At 47.2% G+C, this 22,138-nt stretch overlaps 1 protein-coding gene across 1 annotated transcript in view; it reads left to right on the top strand.

Moving 5' to 3' along the window:
* Positions 1-22,138, top strand: part of HUNK (hormonally up-regulated Neu-associated kinase) — a gene marked incomplete at its 5' end in the record, with an annotated part of 116,907 nt that overhangs the window by 40,415 nt on the left and 54,354 nt on the right. The window contains 2 exons of the mRNA XM_049629141.1: positions 7,665-7,957; positions 21,333-21,388. Coding sequence (XP_049485098.1) covers positions 7,665-7,957; positions 21,333-21,388 — 349 coding nt within the window. The remainder of the gene's footprint in view (positions 1-7,664; positions 7,958-21,332; positions 21,389-22,138) is intronic.

Genomic DNA, 22,138 nt, shown 5'->3' with positions numbered 1-22,138 from the left:
GGCTGGGGGCCAGGGGAGGCTGGGAAGGAGGGAGGAGGCTGGGGGCCGGGGGAGGCTGAGAAGGAGGGAGGAGGTGGGGGTGGGGGTGGGGGGAGGCTGGGAAGGCTGAGCCATGGGGAGAAGCAGGAGGCACTGCTCTGACCTCCTGACTGGTGGTCTGAGGGCCCCAGACCTGCGGTGAGGACCAGGGAGCCGTGGGGCTGGGTGCCTCTGCGTCTTCTTCCTCCTCGTCTCGCACAAAAATGCAGCTCCTAACAGCGATCGCTTCCCGAGGGCTTTCCTGAGCGCGGCTGGTGCTCAACACCCTGGGTGGCCTCGCTCATTTCTCCAGCATCCCTGTGAGGTGTGCGTTAGTGGCCCTCCCTGCGTCGTTTTAAAAAGTGAGGACGCTAAGGCTTGGAGAGGTCCAAGCTACCAAGTGGCAGAGACCGGCTTTGGAGTCCAGGCTCCCGGCCCCCGAGCCCGCAGGCCCGGCTGCCAGGCTGCGCCACCCTGTCACCCGCCGCGGTGTGGAAAGCGGCGGAGATCACGCCAGGAACTGTGAGGTCTGGCCCCAGCCCTCGGGGCAGGGACAGGAGCCCTTGGCTCTACCTTTTCATTCTCCTGCAGGATGAGGGAACCCCGTGGTAGTACGTGATGCTTGGATGGTCAGGTGGTCCTCTTGGCTGCCGTAACCAGACCCCACACACTGGGGGCTTAAACAACACACACTTATAGTCTCTCAGCCCCGGAGTCTGGACGTGCAGGATCACGTGCCAGTAGGGTTGGTTTCTGGTGAGACCTCCTCCTTTGTTTGTAGATGGCCGTCCTCCTGCTGTGTCCTCATGTGACCTTTCCCCTGTGCATGTGCAGAGAGAGAGATATCTCTGGTATCTCTTCCTCCTTTTTTTTTTTAATGTTTGTTTATTTTTGACACACACACACGCACACACACACACACACACACAGAATCCGAAGCAGGCTCCACGCTCTGAGCTGTCAGCACAGAGCCCAACACGGGCTCAAACCCATGAACTGTGAGATCACGACTTGAGCCGATATCAAGAGTCGGACGCTTACCCAACTGAACCACTCAGGCGCCCCTCTTCATTTTCTTATATGGCCACCAGTCCTGTTGGATTAAGGCCTTACCCTTATCTCATTTAGCCTTAATTACCTCCCTTTTCCCAAATATAGTCACCTTGGGGGTTAGGGCTTCAACATACAAATTTTGCAGCGGGGGAGCACAATTCAGTCCGTAACAGATGGTGATCTTGAACACTCCAAAGGATCTGAGTTATCCCCGAGAAAGAGCCCGAAGACCCGTGTCCCTTCCATAGTGTGTACTTGGCACATGGAACAGTGTCAGATACATTTTAGGTGCTTAATAAATGTTTGCTGAAGAAGGAAAGAGTCTTTTGCGTTTAACGTAAATTATTCATTAAGAGACCAAAGCAGGGCATCTGGGTGGCTCAGTCAGTTAAGCATCCGACTTTGGCTCAGGTCATCATCTTAATGGTTTGTGAGTTAGGGCCCTGGGTCGGGCTCTGTGCTGACAGCTCAGAGCCTGGAGCCTGCTTTGGATTCTGTGTCTCCCTCTCTCTGTCCCCTGGGGGACATACATGTGTGTTTTTGTGGTATTAAAGAGGGGGTCTGTGGTCAGCATTCTTTTTCTTACTCATATGGAAGATCCATTTTATATCTGTCTTTTCATTTTAGAGATTAGACACATGTATGATTCTTGATGTGTTTGAGAGTCATGAATTTTAAAGGCAGTGGAGGGTGATCGGGGATGAAGGGATGAATTTTAAATCCTGTTAACGCTGATCCTATGTAGACAGTCTCAACTAAGTCAATATTTAAAGAAGATGAGAGAAGTAGGCTGATATTAAACCACTGCCTCGGGATTTAAAAGCAGCTCTATTCCAGAGAGTTCGGGACACTGAAATGGGGTTCAGGCTTCTTTTTTAATCTGCCGGGGAGGGAAATGCACTTTTTTTTTTTTTTTTCCTGAGCTGAACCAAACTGGAGTGCTTTCCCACCCTCTCTACAGGCTGCTTCTGTGAATGTAGAATGGTAACACTAGTCAGAGCACCAATTTAAGGAGCACTTACTATGTGTCAGACATCGTACTGAGCGCTTTCTGCACATTATCTTAGGTCCCAGCGTGTGCTGCAATGGGGTCGGATGCCTTTGTGCGTCCCTCATTCTGAGTAAAATTCAGTGTTGGATTTTTTTTCTCCTACTACATGCCATTAAGCACGAACTCCTTTCTGTACCTTGTCTTCCTCCTGATGGATTGGGATCCCTATGCTTGTGCTCCTCCCCCTTTTCTGTGTTGGAGGGCAAGCAGGCTCTGTGCTATCAGCACAGAACCCCACTCGGGGCTGGAACTCACGAACAGTGAGATCGTGCTCTGATCCAAAATCAACAGTCTAACACTTAGCCAACTGAGCCACCCGAGCGCCTCAGGAGCTTAGCCATTTAAATTTGCTGATTTTACCCGTCACTGATAGGCATTTTTTTTTTCTTTTTGGTGGGAGCAGGGTGGGGTGGGGAAGAGGGTGGGAGTTGCCATGTTGTGAGAAATGCGATTTCTTAATTAATGAGAGAAGTTGGTGAATAATCTGTTTTCAACCGTGGCTCACGGGAGCCGTGTTAGTTTCGCTCTGATGTTTGCACCACCGCAAGACTCGGCTGCGCGTCTTGGAAACATGGCGTCAATCTTTGAAAACGGAGGCCTTTGTAAATTTCAAGAAGCTTTGCAAGCTTGAGTCTGTTGACGATCTGGAGCTGTTTGATTTACCTTTCACAGCAGAATTGTTTCTCTTGATGTGCTCAGGGTGACATCCAAGCTGCCACGCTCCCTTGACATCACTACCCACCCCCCACCGCCCCCCCCGCCCCCTTCTCCAAACACACCCTTCCAGTTGGGGTCCTTGGACTTGGTCCTCAGTGAGTCTGCACACATTTAATTTTTACTTTTTTTTTTTTAATTTTTTTAACGTTTATTTATTTTGGGGACAGAGAGAGACAGAGCATGAATGGGGGAGGGGCAGAGAGAGAGGGAGACACAGAATCGGAAGCAGGCTCCAGGCTCTGAGCCATCAGCCCAGAGCCCGACGCGGGGCTCGAACTCAAGGACCGCGAGATCGTGACCTGAACTGAAGTCGGACGCTTAACCGACTGAGCCACCCAGGCGCCCCTTAATTTTTACTTTTTAAAACTCGCCTGACTGAAGCAGTTCATCCTTTCAGCTCGAGACCCATCATCATGCCAAGCTTCAACCTTGTAGAATCAGCGTTAGATCTACTCTGCCTGCAAATGTCTGATTACCGTCAAATTAGATGCCTTCCTTTGCTGATCGTTGACTGCCTTTTCCTTAATTTCCCGCTCAGCGTTTCCCATGTTAGTTGTTACAGATGAAGCTGGTTAAACATTCCATTTTCAGCATTATCGAGGCGGGGTTGGTAAGTTTAGGGGGTGGATTAAAGAGCCCAGGGATGAGGTGGTGTGTGGAAATGGAGAGGGGCGTTAATGAGGTGGCTTTCGGGCTCAGGGGTCTTCACCGAGGGGCTCTCAGAAGCCACAGAACGTGGAAACCAAGATACCAAATGACAGTGGGGCACATGTGGTGTGCTGGCTTCCTGGGGCCGTTGTCACAAAGCATCACAAACTCGGGGGCTTAAAACAACAGAAATTGATTCTCTCACAGTTCTGGAGCCTGGAAGTCCCAAATCCGTTTCACTGGACCAAAAAAGCAAGGTGTTGAGGGGGCCGTGCTCCGTCCGATGACTCTGGTGGCTGTGGCATTCTTTGGCTTGTGGGCCATCCTCCTTCTTCACGCAGACTTCTCCTCTGTGCGTTCGTGTGAACCCCCCTCCCACCCCTCCTATTTTATAAGGACACTTGTGCTGCCATGTAGGGCCCGCTCAGATGGTCCAGGTTAATCTCATCTCAAAATCCTTCACTTTTTCCAAATAAGGCCATATTCACATGTTCTGGGGATTAGGATTTAAAGTCTTTGGGTGGCCGTTACATAATCGACTACAGGCAATTAAAGAGCTAAGTAAATTATCCTAATAACCATTGTGTGCTCTGTTGAAAAAGGCATATTGTATTACCGCCGGTCTTTCAGACTATTGTTCATTCATAGTACTTTTAAGAATTTCATTGCCAAAGGGTGTCATTTTTAAACCATTGCAAGCAAAGCCACAAGCAAAGACAGAGTCTAATTGTACTTTTCAGCATCGCTCTTTCTCTCCACCCCCACAAGACAGTGGCTATGTTACATGCACGTATGCGCACACATACACGCGTGTATATGTGGTTGTGTATGTCTATGCATATGTACGTGTGTGCACAAGCATGGATGTGCGTATATATGTGTATGTATACTTTTTTTCTTCATCTTTTGGTCACGGGTGAGTACAGTTTTTACAGCTTTCAGTCTAGCATTTACTTGTGGGGGCCAAACTCCAGCCTGAGTATAACTTTTAACCCTCTATGGGAGGATTGCATCCCTATTGGCTGATTGTCTTTCTTAGTTATATCTTTGGATTAAAGACCTGAAGACCCCCCCATCAAAATGGGTGAAGGCACAAACTTCCAGTTATAAGATAAATAAGGCTAGGGATGTCACATGTGGCATGGTGGCTGTCGTTAACGATACCGTATCGTATATCTGCATGTTGCTGACACAGAGCATCTTAAAAGCTTATATCACAGGGGCGCCCGGGTGGCTCAGTTGGCTGAGCCTCCGGCCTCGGCTCAGATCATGAGCTCATGGTTCATGAGTTTGTGAGTTCGAGCCCCGCATCAGGCTCTCTGCTGTCAGCACGCAGCCTGCTTTGGATCCTCTGTCTCCCTCTTTTTCTGTCCCTCCCTCCCTTGCTCTCATTCTCAAAAATAAATGTTAAAAAAAAGTTCGTATCACACTCACACACACATACACAAGTTGTAACTATGTGTAGTGATGGATGTTAACTAAATTTTTCGTGGTAATTTTGCGGTATATACGCCACATCAAATCAGTGTATGTTGTATACCTAAAACGACTGTGATGTTGCATGTCAATTTAAAAATTTTACTAAAATATAAATGACACTCTGCTCTCCAGAAGAGATAATAGATTAAGGTATTGGCAGCTATTTTTGCTTCCGTGGTTAAAAATTAAAAAAGGTTCAGTGATTTGCTCCGGCTGGTCCCGCACTGTTTATGCAGTGTTATGCATGATGGGAGGATCGTGGTTCCTGCTTCAAGGGCCGCGTGCTTTGAATGGGGCCTCAGATGGTGGCTATGGTGGGCACAAGAGAAAGAGAGCTGAAGCACCCCCTGGGAGGGAGGTGGGATTTGAGTTAGTGGCTCAAGGACTGGGGTGTCCAATTGGGTGAGGGGGTGGCCTGGGCTCAAGCTCGGAGAGTAACCCAGTGTGTTCAGGAGAGTGAGGAGACTGGCCCCCAGGCCATCCCCGATGCTATGTTATTTATTTATTTATTTATTTATTTACTTATTTAAATAATTTTTTAATGCCTATTTATTTTTGAGAGAGAGAGAGAGAGCGAGTGCATGAGTGGGGAAAGGGCAGAGAGAGAGAGGAAGACACAGAATCAGAATCTGAAGTAGGCTCCAGGCTCTGAGCTGTCAGCACAGAGCCCAGTGTGGGGCTCGAACTCACGAACCGTGAGATCATGACCTGAGCCGAAGTCGGACACTTAGACTCAGCCACCCAGGCGCCCCTGATGCCATTTTAGATAAGGTGTTTCTCCTGGTACAGGGAAGTAGCACTTAGGGTTCTTGTGAATAGTTAGGGAATAACCTTTGCTTGCAGTGTCTGACAAGACGGAGAAGCTTGAGTGCTGGGCCGGGGAGTGTGGACCTTGCCCTGCAGACAGCAGTGAGCCCCAAAGAGCTTTAAGCAAGAAATCAGAGTTCCAGACCCATGGATTTTGAGGCAGAGCATAGAGTGACTTTAGGGGGCCAGGAAAAGAGGTAGGACGTTGATGTCATAGTCCAGGTGACTGGACTTTGTTTTAGTTTAGTTTTTTAGGTTTTGTTTTTTTTTTTTTTAATGTTTGTTTTGTTTTGAGAGAGGAGAGGGAGACAGAGCGCGGATGAGCAGGGGAGGGGCAGAGAGGGTGAGAATCCCAAGCAGGCTCCATGCTGTCAGTGCAGATCCCCACATGGGTTTTGATCCCACAAACTGTGAGATCATGGCCTGAGCTGAAATCAAGAGTTGGATGCTTAATCAGCTGAGCCACCCAGGCGCCCCTCATTTAGTTTTTAATCACAAACCTGAGTCAAGAAGTAACATTTGAGCAGCTCACTATAAATATTACCTATCAATCATCTATCAGTCAAGCATTCATTTATTTATTATTTCTTTATTTTGAGAGAGAAAGCAAGCAAGCACAGGGGAGGGGTGGAGAGAAGGAGAGAGAGAATCCCACGCAGGCCCCTCACTGTCAGGGCGGAGCTGGATATGATATCCCCCCCAACTGTGAAATCTTGACCTGAGCCCAGATTGAGAGTCGGATGTTTATCCTACTGGGCCACCCAGGCGCCCCTCAATCATTTATGTTTTTTATCTGTGTCATAACTTGGTACTAATATATGGGGTATATTAGGAAAGTGACAAAGTACAATCACAAAAAAAGGAAATAAACAGAAGTGGAAAACCCACTCTTTTTTGTCCTGCGGGGCGGGGCCCCTGCCTTGAGAGCCTTGCACGGGAATGTCCCTTGCTTTGGGAATGTCCCAAACAACTTTGAGTCACAGAGATGGTCCGTCTGGGGGATAGGAGGCACAGTCCTAAATGAGCCCGACCGGTGGCATGGGAACAGAGGAAGGACAGGTGAGGAGGCATCAGCAGGAGGAAGCGACATGATGTCAGCGGCTGGTCTCCTAGCGAGAGGAGTGAAGACGGGAGAGGGCAAAAACAGGGGTGTGTTTTAGGGCCCGGTGAGCTGGTGAGCAGAGAGGTGAAGCCCACCAAAGGGAAGGGGTGCAGATTTGGCTGGGAAAGACCATCTCCACCCCCGTCCCTCTTTCCCTGCCTTTGCAGGAGGCTGGAGGGTCTGTGCATGTGACACGTTGCTTGTGAGGGCAGTGACCCAGGAGCGGTGTCCTGTGGGCAGCTGAGACACAATTGTGGGCCACCAACTGGCTGCACCCTGACATAGGGGCCAAGAGCTAATGTGAGCCATGACTCGCCAAGGGAAAGAAAAGGATGCTCTTCCGTGGTGGGAGGAAGGAGAGGGCATTGCGTCCTCCACCCGGAACTAAAGACGAAGGCAGATTTGACTCTGTCAGAAGTGGAGGCCTGGGGGAACCCCGCCCCCGGATGGATGATGGCTCAGCCTGAGAGGGAGCCAGGAGAGGCCCTTGGCTGGACTGGAACTTGGCATTTCACGCCGGGGATAACCAAGTTTGACACTGACTCTTCACTGAGCCTTCCAGACCGTCCAAGTTGGCCTAAGTGAATTTCACTTTCTTCCTCAATAATCGGGTCTGGTTCCTGATGTTACATTTTTGGGTTTTTTTTTCCCCCTGGATGCTATTTTTAGATGAGGGGGTTTCCCCCTGGTACAGAGAAGTAGCTATGTATTTTCCTAGGGTTCTTGTGCCTAGTTAGGGAATAACCTTTGCAGCATCTGACAACAGCCATGTTCTCGGTGTCTCCTCAGGTGGCCATAAAGGTCATTGACAAGAAGAGAGCCAAAAAGGACACTTACGTCACCAAAAACCTTCGGCGAGAGGGGCAGATTCAGCAGATGATCCGCCACCCCAACATCACCCAGCTCCTTGATATCTTGGAGACGGAAAATAGCTACTACCTGGTCATGGAGCTGTGCCCTGGAGGCAACCTGATGCACAAGATCTATGAGAAGAAGCGGCTAGAGGAGTCTGAAGCCCGCAGATACATCCGGCAGCTCATCTCTGCCGTGGAGCACCTGCACCGGGCTGGGGTGGTCCACAGGTAAGGGCCGTGCCACGCTCACGATCACCGACTCTGTGCTGAGCGGACGGCACAGCGGGTCAGTGCGCTCTCGGCAAGGCTGAATTGTTGCAGCACGCTGTGCCCCGTCTCCGGATTTCTGTGTCGGGGGATTGTTTTGTGAGCTGGGTTGGCGCCATCGTGGGGTGGAAAGAGTGACCTCTGAAACCAGAGTGCCGGGGTTTGCATCCTGGCTCTACCCCTCCACAGTTGTGTGACCCTGGGCAAGTAACTTCACCACTCTGAACTTCAGTCTCTTCTTCTGTAAGATGGGAAGAGGAATGATCCTTGCCTCATGGTTGTTGTAAGGGTCCATGTAGAGAATGCAATGAGTTAATCTATGAAAAGTGCTGAGAACAGTGCTGGGTCCATACATGTAAGTGTTGGCTGCTCGAATCAATGTTAAGGTGGCATGGGATGGTTTTTCAGCTGGTGCTGTGGATGATGCTTTCGTTGTATTTGCTTTACATATGGTAGTAGCTGTTTTATTCAACAGAACTGAATCACCATTTTTTTTTTTTTTTTTTTTTTTTTTGAGAGAGAGACAGAGCATGAGCAGGGGAGGGTCATGGAGGGAGAGGGAGCCACAGAATCCGAAGCAGTCTCCAGGCTCCCAAGCTGTCAGCATAGAGCCCGACGCGGGGCTCGAACTCACAAGCCCGTTAGGTCATGACCTGAGTCGAAGTCTGATGCTCAACCAACTGAGCCACCCAGGCGCCCCTTGAATCACCGTTTAAATTGTGAATTTGCTCTTGAAAGTAAGGGGAGTGTCTCACGAGCCAGACTAACCTTGCAAATGATTATGAAAGTCAAACTTTTTTTTTTTTTTTTTTTAACAGTCTGTTCCCTCCTGAGGGGGAGCTCCACAAGGAAAAGTGAATGGAAATAGCATGCCTAGCAATGTTGCCGTGGGAGGTGGGGGCCTATTTTTAGTGCTGTATTAAAATACAATGAAAACAAAAGAAAGAAAAATATTTAAAAAGTGCCCTTTTTTACCCCCAAGAAAATGTTGACTTTACCAATAAATTCATACTTCTTCCTTCTTGAAATTATAATCAGTAATTACTCTGGGCTGTTGAGAAAACTTAGGGTCACATTTAATTGATTATCATTTTATTTATTTATTTATAAAAGTTTATTTATTTTGAGAGAGACAGAGACAGTGTGAGCACAGGAGGGGCAGAGAGAGCGGGAGAGAGAGAGAGAGAGAGAGAGAGAGAATGAATGAATCCCAAGCAGGCTCCATGCTGCCCGGGCAGAGATCGACTTGGGGTTCAGCCTCACAAAACTGTGAGATCATGACCTGAGCCCAAACCAAGAGTCAGACACTTAACCAGCTGAACCACCCAGGTGCCCCATGTTTAAAAATTGTTTTGTATCAAAGTACAATTCACATACCACGAAAGTCACTATTTTAACGTGTACGGTTCAGGCATTTTTAGCATCGTAACAGAATTGTGCAACTCTTGCCACTAATTTTAGAATATTTTCATCCCTCCAAAAAAGAAACCCTGTACCCATCAACAGCCACTCTCCATTCCCGCCTCCTGCCAGCCCCTGGCAACCACTAATCTACTTTCTGTCTGTGGATTTGCCTGCTCTGGACATTTTTTATAAAAGGAAACAAAAGTCTGTGGGGTTGTTTGTACCTTGGTCTATTATGAACAATGCTGCTATGAACACTTATGTGCAAGTTAGAGCATGAACATGTGTTTTCACTTCTTTTGAAGAATTCTGCTTTTAGCAGAGGAACTGCTAGGTTATATGTTAACTCTGCATTTGACCTTTTGAGTAAACACACACACGTGTGTGTGTGTGTGTGTGTGTGTATCTTTTTTTTAAGTTTACTTATTTATTTTGAGAGAGAGTGCGTGAGCGTGTGCAAGCGGGAGAAGGGCAGAGATGGGGGGGAGAGAGAGAGAGCGAGAGCGAGAGTGAGAGAGAGAGAGAAAGAGAGAGAGAGAATCCCCAGCAGGCTCCACACTGTCAGCACAGAGCCCGGCAGGGGGTTCAGGCTTAGGAACCTCAAGATCATGTCCTGAGCTGAGAGAGATTAAGAGTCGGACGCTTAACCGACAGAGCCAGCCGGGGGCCCCAGTAGACACATATTTTTAAAAATTCAGCTTCTAACGGTGTGTTTTACGTGTTTGAAAGCCATTCATATTCTGATCAGTGAAGAAAGCAGCTGTAGGCCTTTAATTAACGGAGCTTGTAGGCTTTCAAGGTGAAGAGGGCCTTTCCTTACTAATGGGATTGGATGGTCTACCCCGTGGTGCTTAAGCCTGTGGACACGGTGGGGGAGGTCCCCTGGCTCAGAGCGATTCCAGGGCCTTGGCCAGGCATCACTCAGGCAGATCGGTTCCTCACTGAGGTGACAGTCTCTCCGTGTACATGTTTTCTTAGTCACACATGTTGTCATGAAATCACGCCTCATTGGAACTCTTCGAGTTCCGGTCAGCAGGGAAGGGAACGTTGGGAAATTTTAAGGGAATAACACTATTTGTGGCTCTTTCCATCAATACCCTGGTGCGGCCTGCCGTGTCACAGCTCTGCCCTTATAGGAGAACAATGGCCGTGAGTGTGCCTGGTTGTAGCTTTGTTTACTAAGGAGACAAAGGCAGAGACCTCACGAATGAATCAGCTTGGGTTACTGACTCTGCTGGTCAGAGTGGCAAATAGAACGGGGGGTCCAAGCTTTCTGCAGGTCTCAGGGTGTCATTACAAGGGTTTTGAGCTGTCAAAAACCAGCTGAGCGCCCAGCTTCGCAGGATCCTGAGGACAACAAAGGGAAATCCAGTGCATGCTCACTGTCTTCTCCCGCAGGAAATTCTCAACAACGCTTTTAAAGTCATTTTAACAGATTCCCATCCCTCTCGGCACAATTACTGTCAGGACGTCAAAGGAATGAATTTAATCATGTTTTGATAGCAAAGACGGTGTGCTTTTCTTCCTCTGATCTCTGACATTCTCCTTCTTTCTCTGTCCTTGGAAAGGCGTTCATAAGCCGGCGATGGTAGAGGCTCAGATCTTTCAAAGTTAGGGGAGTTTGGAAACATAGGTGTCGTTGAGGGAGGAGTCCTTTGTTTTTCTCTCTGGCGATCATGTTAATGAGTGCCAGTGCGCACGGACGTGGGTGGTTAGGTGGTGGAGACATCACAGGAACATGATCGTGCAGGAGAGACTCATGGGCTGACTCTAGCTGAATGTCTTGACTTTCCCAAATTCCGTACCACTAACAGCATACATGACCCGGTCACCGCTGGTATAGCCTTTACTGTAGCCCTTTCCCATGGTGGCAGTTTCTCTCCTGTAGGTTGCAAAGAAGAAATGGATTTCTTTTTCTTTCTTTCTTTCTTTTTTGTATTTACCAGGTTTTTAAATTATTTTTTTAATGTAATGTATTGTCACGTTGGCTAATGCACAGCGTATATGGTGTGCTCTTGGTTGTGGGGGTAGATTCCCATGATTCCCAGTGCTCATCCCAACAAGTGTTCTCCTCGATGCCCATCACCCATTCTCCCCCCCCATCAACCCTCAGTTTGTTGCCTCCCTCTCTGTTTGAAACTGTTGTTTCATAAATTATTTTGAAGTTAGATTTTTCAAATGAATAAAAGAGTATGGTATTTCAGAGATGCCCTGGGAGTCCCTCGTGGGAAGATTTCTGAGCAAGTAGACTGGATCATCCCAAAAGGATTTAGGGTGAGTTTTGGTGACTGTGCCTGTCCAGTGATTTAAAGGGCTTTTGGTTAGTGTGGTAGAGGATGCTCTAACAGCACAGTTCCTGATTAGGCTGATACTATATCCTTGTATTCTCATCAGCTTAATGCTTGGCAAAGCCCTTGTTTCCTGTGATATGAAATCTAAATATTTAATTATCTACTCGGAACTACTGAAATATCCTTTACAGGAAGGAAATCTTTAAAAATCATGTAAATATTGTAAGCAGAAAAAGAGAAAAGGAAACTAAAGCTGTATATAGCAAGATTCCCTTAGCAGCCGGCAGAGAAATTCATTTTACACTGGGCCTGCCGGCTCCTTTGTCCTTTGCTATAGTAGGGCTGTGGCTGACTTTTACAAAAGTAGAGTATGGTCTGATTTCTTCCTTACTCCGTGTTAGGATGGCCTGAGAAAACTCCACGTTTAAAATATAACGATTTTTTTTTTTTCTCTCTCTCAAACGTGCTTGCCCAGCACGGTGCCCAAACCTGATGATCTGCCTGTTGTATATAGAGCGTTGACTCTTAACATCAGTCAATGAAAAGTGTGATTCCGCGGACAGGCTAATTTGAGATTCATCGGTTCATTCAAAATAACAAAGTCCAATCAAACCGTACAGACAAAACGTAACAGTGTAACACAATACCGCCATCCCTGAGCAGGAAGAGAGGAGCCGAGGGGGCCCGCAGGACCAGGGCTGAGAGACTCATGATCAAAGGGAGTGCGAGCCTGTGTTTGGATGTACGTCAACACTGCCACTCCCAGGGCCATGACCTTCCTCATTCATCAGTATCGGGAAAGGATTCTCTCCGCTCAAGAGGAATATGGTGGAAGAGAAGGGACACTCCTTTGTTCTCTTGGGCCTGACAAGAAGCAGGCACACCACGCAGTGGTGGGGCATTGAGTTCTTTTAACTTTCAGGTTTTCTTGGAGAGGGGAGGGCAGGAAAGGTGGACAAGGAGGGGGTGACTTCTGCTTACATTCAGCAACTGTTTGGGATCCCTGGGCCTTCTGCTGAGAGACCGCACATATCTGGAGACGCTGGTCACATTTAGCAAAGGATTTGTGTTGAGCTGGGTTTAAAAAATTGGATCGGAACTACGAGATTTCACAAAGCTCTAACGCAGCAACTTTATGGAGCGGGTTGCAGGGTGATCAGCGGTGTTGATTCCGAAGCCAGACCGCCTGCACCCACGTGCTGGTTCTGCCACTTAAAAGCTGCCCTGGGCAAATCGCTCAGGCTTATGTCCCTCTCTACACAATAGGGATAATGGGTCATCCACTTCACGTGGTTGTCATGAGGATTCAATTAGTCCATTCACGTTAAGTGTCCAAACTGAGGCAGTAAGTATTGGAGTACCTCATCCTGCCCTGCTCATTCTTCAGGTCCTTGTTCTAAGATCACCTCCTCCAGGAGGCTCTCCAGGCTAGGTCCCTGGTCCTAGACGCACACTGCATTTCTACTTTGCATTCCAAACTTTTCAAACGGTAGCTTTCTTGTTTGGTATCTGTTTTCTGCACAGGCCACAGGTAGCCCAGCATGCAGCCCAGTAAGCATACAGCAAGACTTTGTGGAATGAATGAAGGCCAGTTGAATGACTACAGCTAGTGTCAGAGTTAGCACTGGGATGGAGGCTTTTTGGCAGCCAGTTCATTCTGGAATATTCCATATCGTCCCTAGAATATCAAAGGAGTTTCCAGGCGCCTAGGTGGCTCAGTCGGTTAAATGTCCCAACTCTTGGGTGTCGGTTCAATGCAGAGCCTGCTTGGGACTCTCTCCCTCTCTCTTGGGCCCTCCCCTGCTCGTTCCCTTCCCCTCTCTCTCAAAAATAAATAAACTTTAAAAAAAAAAAAGGCAAAAAAAAAAAAAGGGGGCGTTTCTTCATTGACTTAGTACCAGTTTGTTTATTTTTCGGGTCACAATTTGTAGAGTATCATCTTTTTAGTGAGTGAGTAGCTCTTTCACTTTATAAACAGTTCATATCTGGAGCATTGTAGGAATTCAATAAAGGTTTCATTTTGAGTAAATAAATCAGGTACGTGCTTCACAAATGATTCTTGTGTTTTATCAGAATGCCCATATTGTAAGTAAATCAGTGATTAAGAAATCATTTGCTTTTAATACAGTGCTTTTGAAGATAAACCTAACCCCCCAAAAACTCGTTTCCTGCAAAATGCCTATGGCCTTGGGGAGTTAGGTGCTTTTCTTGGATGCTTTATTCTTTTTTTTTTTTATTTAAAAAAAATTTTTTTTTTTTAAGAGAGAGACAGAGCATGAACGGGGGAGGGTCAGAGAGAAGAGACACAGAATCTGAAACAGGCTCCAGGCTCTGAGCTGTCAGCACAGAGCCTGATGCGGGGCTCAAACTCACAGACCGTGAGATCATGACCTGAGCCGAAGTCAGATGCTCAACCGACTGAGCCACCCAGGCGCCCCTTGGATGCTTTATTCTTAGCTTATTGCTAAAATCAATCTCCACAGGCACCAATGTCTCCTCCAGACCTGATCCTGTGTGAGCTTGCTCTGGCCACCCCCTGGGCTCTTTCTCTCTGACCTTTCCGTGGAGGGCTAATGGCCCCCAGTGCTGTTTGCTTATCACCCAACTAATCACCTTTTTAAGTCTTTTCTGGGCTCTCCTCCAGAGGAGGGCACTTGCTCTTAGCACCTTTATTATCCTCATCTCTGCCAATGGTAGGTTAGCCTGGGAGTGGCCACAAGACACTGGGGCTCAGTTTCCCTCCTGCTAAGGGCCCTGCCAGGTAGCCACTCTTGGGACGCCGTTTTTCAAACCAGAATCAGATGCTCGGAGTTTAAACTACTTGCCCACGGCCACGGGACGGTCAGTTAGAGAGCCTGTCCGTCCTTGTCTCCAGCTGCCAGGTCTGGGGCCGAGACTGTGCTCAGCGTCTCTGCCCCGGGTCGCTGCCCCCCTCTTGGAGGCGCCTTGCGCTCATGTCTTCACTTCCATCTTTTGTCTCCACCCGAGTGGCACCTGGGGTCTCTGTGACTTGGCCTGAGGTTTGTTAGGGGCCTAACCTTTGACCGTACCGGCTGGAAAGGGCCTTGGAGAGGCCGGCGGAGAGCCCCTTCCTTCACTTCCTCCCCAGTGTTCTGGGTGTATGTGCGTGCACGCAAGTGCGCTCACGTGTGCACGCGTGTACACGCTCACCTACATACACATAAGCATGCACACACGACCATGCACACATGCACATATGTATGCAACACCACACGCACGCCCTCACACCCGCTCACGTGCACACACGCACGCCTACAGGCACACACACACACCTACAGGCACACACACACATGCATGCCCACGTACACAATGATCATCCGTGCACACACATACGAGCACGCAGACATGGCCACCCACAGGCACACCTGTGCAGGCACACACGCCCACTCTCCACCTCCCCAGTACTCTCCTGGCCGCCTTCCCTGAAGGGTCCCAGCGGCTGCTTCTCCTCTCCTCACACACTGAGCGCCAGGACCCCTTATGTTTGTTATGGCAACAGAGCCCTCCCCAAAGCACACCCCTCTGTCTGGGAGGGCTGTGGCTGGAGTTCTTGGCGGCTGGCCTCCAAACCTTGGAAGGTTTGGAGGTTACCATCGTTCAAGAAATGCAAGGAGAGTTTGGGTGAGTGGGTGGGTGCAGGGGGAAGGAAGGCGAGGGGCACGCTTGGTAGCTTGTGGGTGGACCTTTAATTGCTAGTCACGGCCTGGCCCGTTGGAGCTTGTGCTTTTGAAATAAACTAGAACAAAGGGCTGGTGATTAGGGCTCTCCCCTCGGGCCCTCTCAGTCTCCGGAGAAACACCCATCAACCCCTCTCAGTCTCCCCCTTCCCCAAGCTTAGTAGAGACAGAGAGACCCGGTGTCAGGTCTCCAGAGCTCTGTGATGATGAGGCCCTTGGGCATTGCTCCTGGAACAGCCCGGTGTCCAGAGAAGGCTCTGTGCCTGGGCCCCTGGTGGCCTTTTGTGGGCCAAGCTCCCTCCTTTGTTCCCAAGACACACAGTAATTGCTTTTGGTAAATTCTCAAGACTCAGGCGCCCCGCCCCAACACTGTCCAGGTAACCCAATCCTCTGGTGCCCCCTTGTATTAGGCCACGCCCCATCCCCTCTCTCTGTCTCCTCTTTGAAGCCCCTTTGGCCAAGAAAAAGCTGTCTTCACCACCCCCTGCCCGCTCCCGCCATCCAGGGACCACTTTCTTTCCTTCTCTTCTCTTCCGAGGCTTAAGTTCACTCCGAAGTTGCAGTTTGCCAGCCACAGGGAAGACCCGCTCACACTGCAAGACTGTGGGAGGAGCCTCCTACTTCTCTCTCCCCTCAATAAAGTGATGAATCTTATCGAGGGACACTGCTGTGAAATTGAGGATTGCCTCCCTCATCAAGTGCGAACCAGTCCGCTGTCAGAACGTTCCTTCCCAAATGGCAAATCTCACGCTTACCAGAGCCAAATATCTTGTTCTCGGGGATGGGGCTAGTGTAAGTAGCATCTTTTCACAGGGACCACAGGGAGGTTTTCTGGATAACAGAGGCCTGCCAGTATTTTTGTTTGTTTTTAAAAAGATGCAGTGAAATATGCTACCGCTAAAACCTTATGGATAGATTCATCCCTCTTATTATTCAAGAAGATGTCTCTCAATTTTGTGGTCTCCTGGGAATATTTGTGGTCTCTGGGGTCAGTTGTTGAAGAGCTGGGCAGAGGGTCTGAATGGTCCACTGTGCCGAATGGGGCTCGTAATTAATTTCAGGTGGTAAGCGTTCCCCGAAGTGAACATCCTGAGTGAGGCACTTGCTTGTAGTGGTAACATTCCTAGTACTGATCTCCTAGGAGGGGAGAAAAATATCCAAAAGCTACTTTTAAAGAGTTAATAGATTTTATATTTTTTTTAGAGCAGTTTTAGGGTTACAGAAAAATGGTGCTGAAACTGTAGAGTTCCCATATGCCTTCCCACCCCCCTTCCGCATGGTTTTCCCGGTTAATATCTTGTGATAGCGTAGTACATTTATTAGAATTGATGGACCAATGTTGATGCATTATCATTAGCTTACGCCCATAGTTTACATTAGGGTTCTCTCTGCCCTGTGCAGTTCTGTGGATTTTGACAAATGCCTGATGTCAGCATCATAATAACTTCGCCACCTATGAAAATTATGGGCCACCTCTTCTCCTCCTCCTCCTTCAGGCAACCACGGATCTTTTTACTGCCTCCATGGTTTTGCCTTTTCCAGAAGGTCATATGGTTGGAATCACACAGTACGTAGCCCTTTTCAGATTGGCATCTTTCACTCAATCATATGCATTTAGGTTCCTCCGTGGCTTTTCATGACTTGGTAGCTCATTTCTTCTTATTGCTGAATTAACTTTCCCTTGTCTGGGTGGATCACCCAGTTTGTTTACCCATTCATCTCCTGGTGGATAGGGCTTGGTTGCTTCCAGGGTTTGGTAATTATGAATAAAGCTCCTATGAACATTCCTGTCCACAAGTTTCAGATTCTTGGGGTACCTGGCTGGCACCGTCGGTTGAGCATCCCAACTCCCGACTTCAGCTCAAGTCATGATCCCAGGTTTGTGGGATCAAGTGCCACGTAGGCCTCCGTATTGAGCGTGGAGCCTGCTTAAGATTTTCTCTTTCCCTCTCCTGTAAAAAAAATAAAGTAAAATAAGTTTTTGACTCTTTTGGGTAAATACCGATGCAAAAGCTACTTTTAAAAACATGATGTTAAAGCCTTTCTTCCTGAAGAGAAGGAAAATATTCTCCCCCTCCTTCTAGATGTATTTCAAGACAAGGCAGAAGGTAGCAATAGATAAAGCCAGAAGTTGTGGAATGTTCCTTTCATTTGGGTAGATGAGGTACACTCCTTTCCTGAACAGAGACTAATGTAGCTCACCTTTAGTCCTGGAAGGTTTAGGCAGTCCGAAACAGAAACATTGACAGAAGGGTAATAAATAGGTAAACAACCGAGTAACAGGTTTGTTCTGAGCGTTTGTCCTAAGGGTAGGTACTATGGGATGCGGTGGGTAGAAATGAAAACTGATTATATTTTTCTCACTTTGCCCAACAATTACATTTTATACTTACTCCCCTGGTTTTATGACATTTCCCCAGTTTCAAAAGTGGGCATTTTTTTCCCTCTTTTGCATTTTTTCTTATTTTTAGTCTTCCATTTATATCATTCTTCTCATCATTGTGGTTGTTCACTAGGCTTTTGTGGGCCCAGAATTATCCAGCTTAGCTTTATAATTCTTGGCAGTTGCTTTCTTTTACCTCACCTCTCTCAATTGTTTTTCTCCATAGAGTATGTTCTGAACCAAATTTCTCCTTTAATGCCTTAGTGTGGCTTCCATTCTTTCCAGGGAAAGAGGTTTAATTTCGCTGGAAACAAACTGTGGCCTTCCTTTAGATTTAAATAGCACAGCTGCTTTATAATCAGTTTGCACAGGATCACAGTTTGGGCTATTGCTGGCCCAGTGTTTTGTGTGTACGTGCAGTTTTTTTGGAATTACCGTAAATGCTTGAATAGAAGGTCAAATTAGATCATGTCCTACTTCTCTTCAGAAAAGAGGAAGTGTCTAATTTTCAACAACAAAGTACTAGCTAGAAAAGACCCATTAACCTTGACTCACTTAGGACTTTTGGGAGCTTTAGAAGTCACCCGAGGAAACGAATAGAAAGGCAGGCCAGGACGTTTTACACGGCTTTAATAATAACTTTCAGGGTCATAACCTCACAGTTGTGAGGGTCTGCGACAACTCTAAAAACAATTCACCCGAGTTGTTGATTTGCAGAGATTTTAAATGGGTGCCTATTATTCAAATGGCTTGTGCTGAGACTACCCACCAGTATTCACAAAGTGCGTTATCACAAACATCCAGTCCACCGCAAGGTCATGCGACCCTGGTAACACCAAAAGGAAGGCTCTGTCATCCCTGTCCTGACTGTGACAAGTTTCAGTAAAATTGTTTCATGAAAGGTGAGGGTGTAGGAACAATATTTCTAAAGTTAACATTATGTTATATGCTCTTGAAGATAAATAGAATGATCATTTGGTAAATCCATTGCGTTTTTAAAAATTACATATGTGTCTTTTCCAAAACCCTTTTTCTGAGGAACAGGGTCTTCCCATTGGAAAAATGAGGGGGAGATTACCTTATATTTGGGGTCACCCTGTATTTGGACATACGTGATACATTTTATTTTTTTAATGTTTTTAAAAAAATTTCTTTATTTGTTTTTGAGAGAGAGACAGACAGAGAGCAAGTGGGGGAGAGGCAGAGACAGAAAAGAGGGAGACACAGAATCCGAAGCAGGCTCCAGGCTCGGAGCTGTCAGCACAGAGCCTGACGTGGGGCTTGAACCCATGAACTGTGAGATCATGACCTGAGCCAAAGTCAGACGCTTTACCGACTGAGCCGCCCAGGCGCCCCTCCATGATCCCTTTTAAAGGCTGACATAGGTTTTATATAGTCTGTGCATTGTTTCCACTGGATTGAAGCGAAGGGACACAGTTCTTCCTCCCGTTGGTGGGTGCATGTGGGTGGGGGGATATCCATATGCCCTAGCTGTAGGTTTCAAAGCAGACCTCCCCTTTCTCATCCAAGTATGCAGCCCTAAAGCTACCAGCCACCTCCCAATTTTGAAAGACGTTGGATGTTTTATAGAGCTCACCTTTTTTTCTCACTTGACTCCTTTTCTTCTCCCAATTTGAAATGCTTCCCTTTATTGTTCCTGTGACAACTGTGTCCCGGGCTTTCCCTCCCCGCCCCACCCCTTACCAGCATGTTGTCCTTGGTTCTTCTCCCCAACCCCCAATCTCCTCCCCCCCTGCCCTTCATCCTCTCCCTGGGCAATCTCCTGTCCTTTCAAGGCTCAGCTCCCCAACTGAGGTTGAAAATTGGTAGTTTGCCGGAGGTAACTTGCCTGCAAGTTTGGCCTATGCAATGTGGCTGTTACTGTTTTAAATGTGAATTTGTTGCCAACATTTAAAAATTGGGATAAAGTCCAGATTGCTAGATTCTCTTGGAGAAAATGATGAGCTGGCGGTGTTGGGACTGAGCTGTGAGCAACTGTCCCCGTTAAATGGGACACTGCTTTCCCGTTTACCAAAAGCCCTAGCAAAAGCTCCCTTTTGTCTCATGACTTTGACGTAGTATTATCGGTTGCCATTTTTGCTTATCATGACTCTGCTATTCTATTCCTTTGGTAGAGATATGAGGAAGAAGGATTTCTTTTGCCTGTGCCTCTGTTCAAAAGTGGGAAAAATAAACTAGACCAAGAATGCTGTGTGTTTCAAAACAGTGGAATAGAGCATGTGTGTGTGTGTGTGTGTGTGTGTGTGTATGTAAAAGAGTATTCCTACATATCTAATACTCAAGGTGTGCCTGAGTGGACAGGCTACAACTTAAAGATGCTTGGACTGTAATCATCAGCCTCAATGGTTTTGATGACCACATGTATACTTTTGCTCCATTTTCTTCTTCCAAAATCCAAAACGATCTCTTTGGTAATGTAGATTCATTCGTACTTACTGAGTACCTGGGATGTACAAAGGCACCGGGGGTGCAGTGGTAAGCGGGGCAGACATGTTCCCTGCCCTCTGGGAGCTTACAGTCAGCTAACACAGATACCGCAGGCACCTCTCACTCAGCATGACCCTGAGTACACTTCTCCCTTCCCCCTCTTCAAGCCACCTTAGGGTCAATGATCACAGTCACCCACCGGTCCGTTAACAATCTTCATTCCATTTGCAAACTTAATTCCCTTTGGGCATGTAACAGTTAACATTTACTCAAGCATAGTATAAGGGATTAGGACCCTGACATCTTTGGAGTCCATTTTTCTGCCCACCGCAATACCTGCCTGCTTAAACAGATTATTCTTACCTGCCAATTTGTGGATGACACTGGGGCTCCAACCATGGAGTTTGTAGGACTGATAAATTATGTCAGCTTTCAACATTAAAAAAAAATTATTTTTAATGTTTATTTATTATTGAGAGACAGAGAGACACTGAGCATGAGCAGGGAAGGGACAGAGAGAGGGAGACACAGAATCTGAAGCGGGCTCCAGGCTCTGAGCTGTCAGCACAGAGCCCGACGCGGGGCTCGAACTCACAAACTGCGAGATCACGACCTGAGCTGAAGTCAGATGCTCAACCAACTGAGCCACTCAGGTGCCCTGCAGTATTTATTTATTTATTTATTTATTTAGCACCTTCCCCAAATCTGTTCCTTCCCCGGGCTGGTGTTACTCACTGTCTCACAAACATGTGGCCACATGTGTATTTCTGCTCAGGCAGCGCCTGACTTGAATGATGCCTTCCACTCTCTTCCAACCCTGTCTATTTAAATTCCAAGTTTCAGCTTTGATCCCACTTCTTCCGGAAACTTCTCATGATGTGTTCTGCCCTCAGTGCTCTCTGCTTTTCTGAAACCCTTTGGCTTCTTCGGCCTGCGGCAATTAATTATATCATGTTTATAAATATTTACTTACCGCTTGTGTGAGTTTTGGCAGAGAGCGTTTTGGGTTGGTTCAGAGCGGCTCTAAACGGTTTGTTTGCCTTCAGAAGCAAAATGTTATTCCACTATTTCAAATGTCTGTCTGAAATATGCTGTGGTTTTGTTTATTTCAGGGACTTGAAGATAGAAAATTTGCTACTGGATGAAGACAATAATATCAAGCTGATTGGTATGACTTTAAAAAAATCTTTTTTTCGGTTTATTTATTTATTTTTAAAGAGAGAGAGAGAGAGAGAGAGCATGAGTGGGGTAGGGGCAGAGAGAGAGGGAGAGAGAATTCTAAGCAGGCTCTGTGCTGACACAGCACAGAGTCCGACACAGGGCTTGAACCCCACGAACCATGAGATAATGACCTGAGCCGAAATTAAGAGTTGGATGCTCAGCCGACTGAGCCACCCAGTCCAGTCATCCATGTACGACTTTTTTTTTTTTTAAGGCAAGACTATTTTTTTTTTTTTAACATTTATTTATTTTTGAGACAGAGAGAGAGCATGAACAGGGGAGGGTCAGAGAAAGAGGGAGACACAGAATCTGAAACAGGCTCCAGGCTCTGAGCTGTCAGCACAGAGCCCGATGTGGGGCTCGAACCCACGGACCGCGAGATCATGACCTGAGCCGAAGTCGGACGCTTAACCAACTGAGCCCCATGGCAAGACTATTCTTTAAGTGTTGTGTTGTCAATTCTCATTTATTGCTGGGTTATTGACTTTGAAAAGTATCCATAGTTTATTTCTAATCCCAGATAATACTCTCTCGATCATCTCCTTTACCTCCAATATTCAATAATGGTTTTGAAAATGAAAATTGCTTTTAATAATGAACATAATTAGGAAGGTAGATATACTGTAATGTGACCATAAGATGAATTTCACAGCTACAAATAAGTATTTGTTGGTTATGTGTTCTTGGGATTATTCAG

This window comes from Panthera uncia, chromosome C2 (genome assembly GCF_023721935.1).
Source record: "Panthera uncia isolate 11264 chromosome C2, Puncia_PCG_1.0, whole genome shotgun sequence".
Taxonomy (NCBI): domain Eukaryota; kingdom Metazoa; phylum Chordata; class Mammalia; order Carnivora; family Felidae; genus Panthera; species Panthera uncia.
The sequence above is the reverse complement of the archived record's forward strand: the minus strand, read 5'-3'. Positions and strand labels throughout refer to the sequence as shown.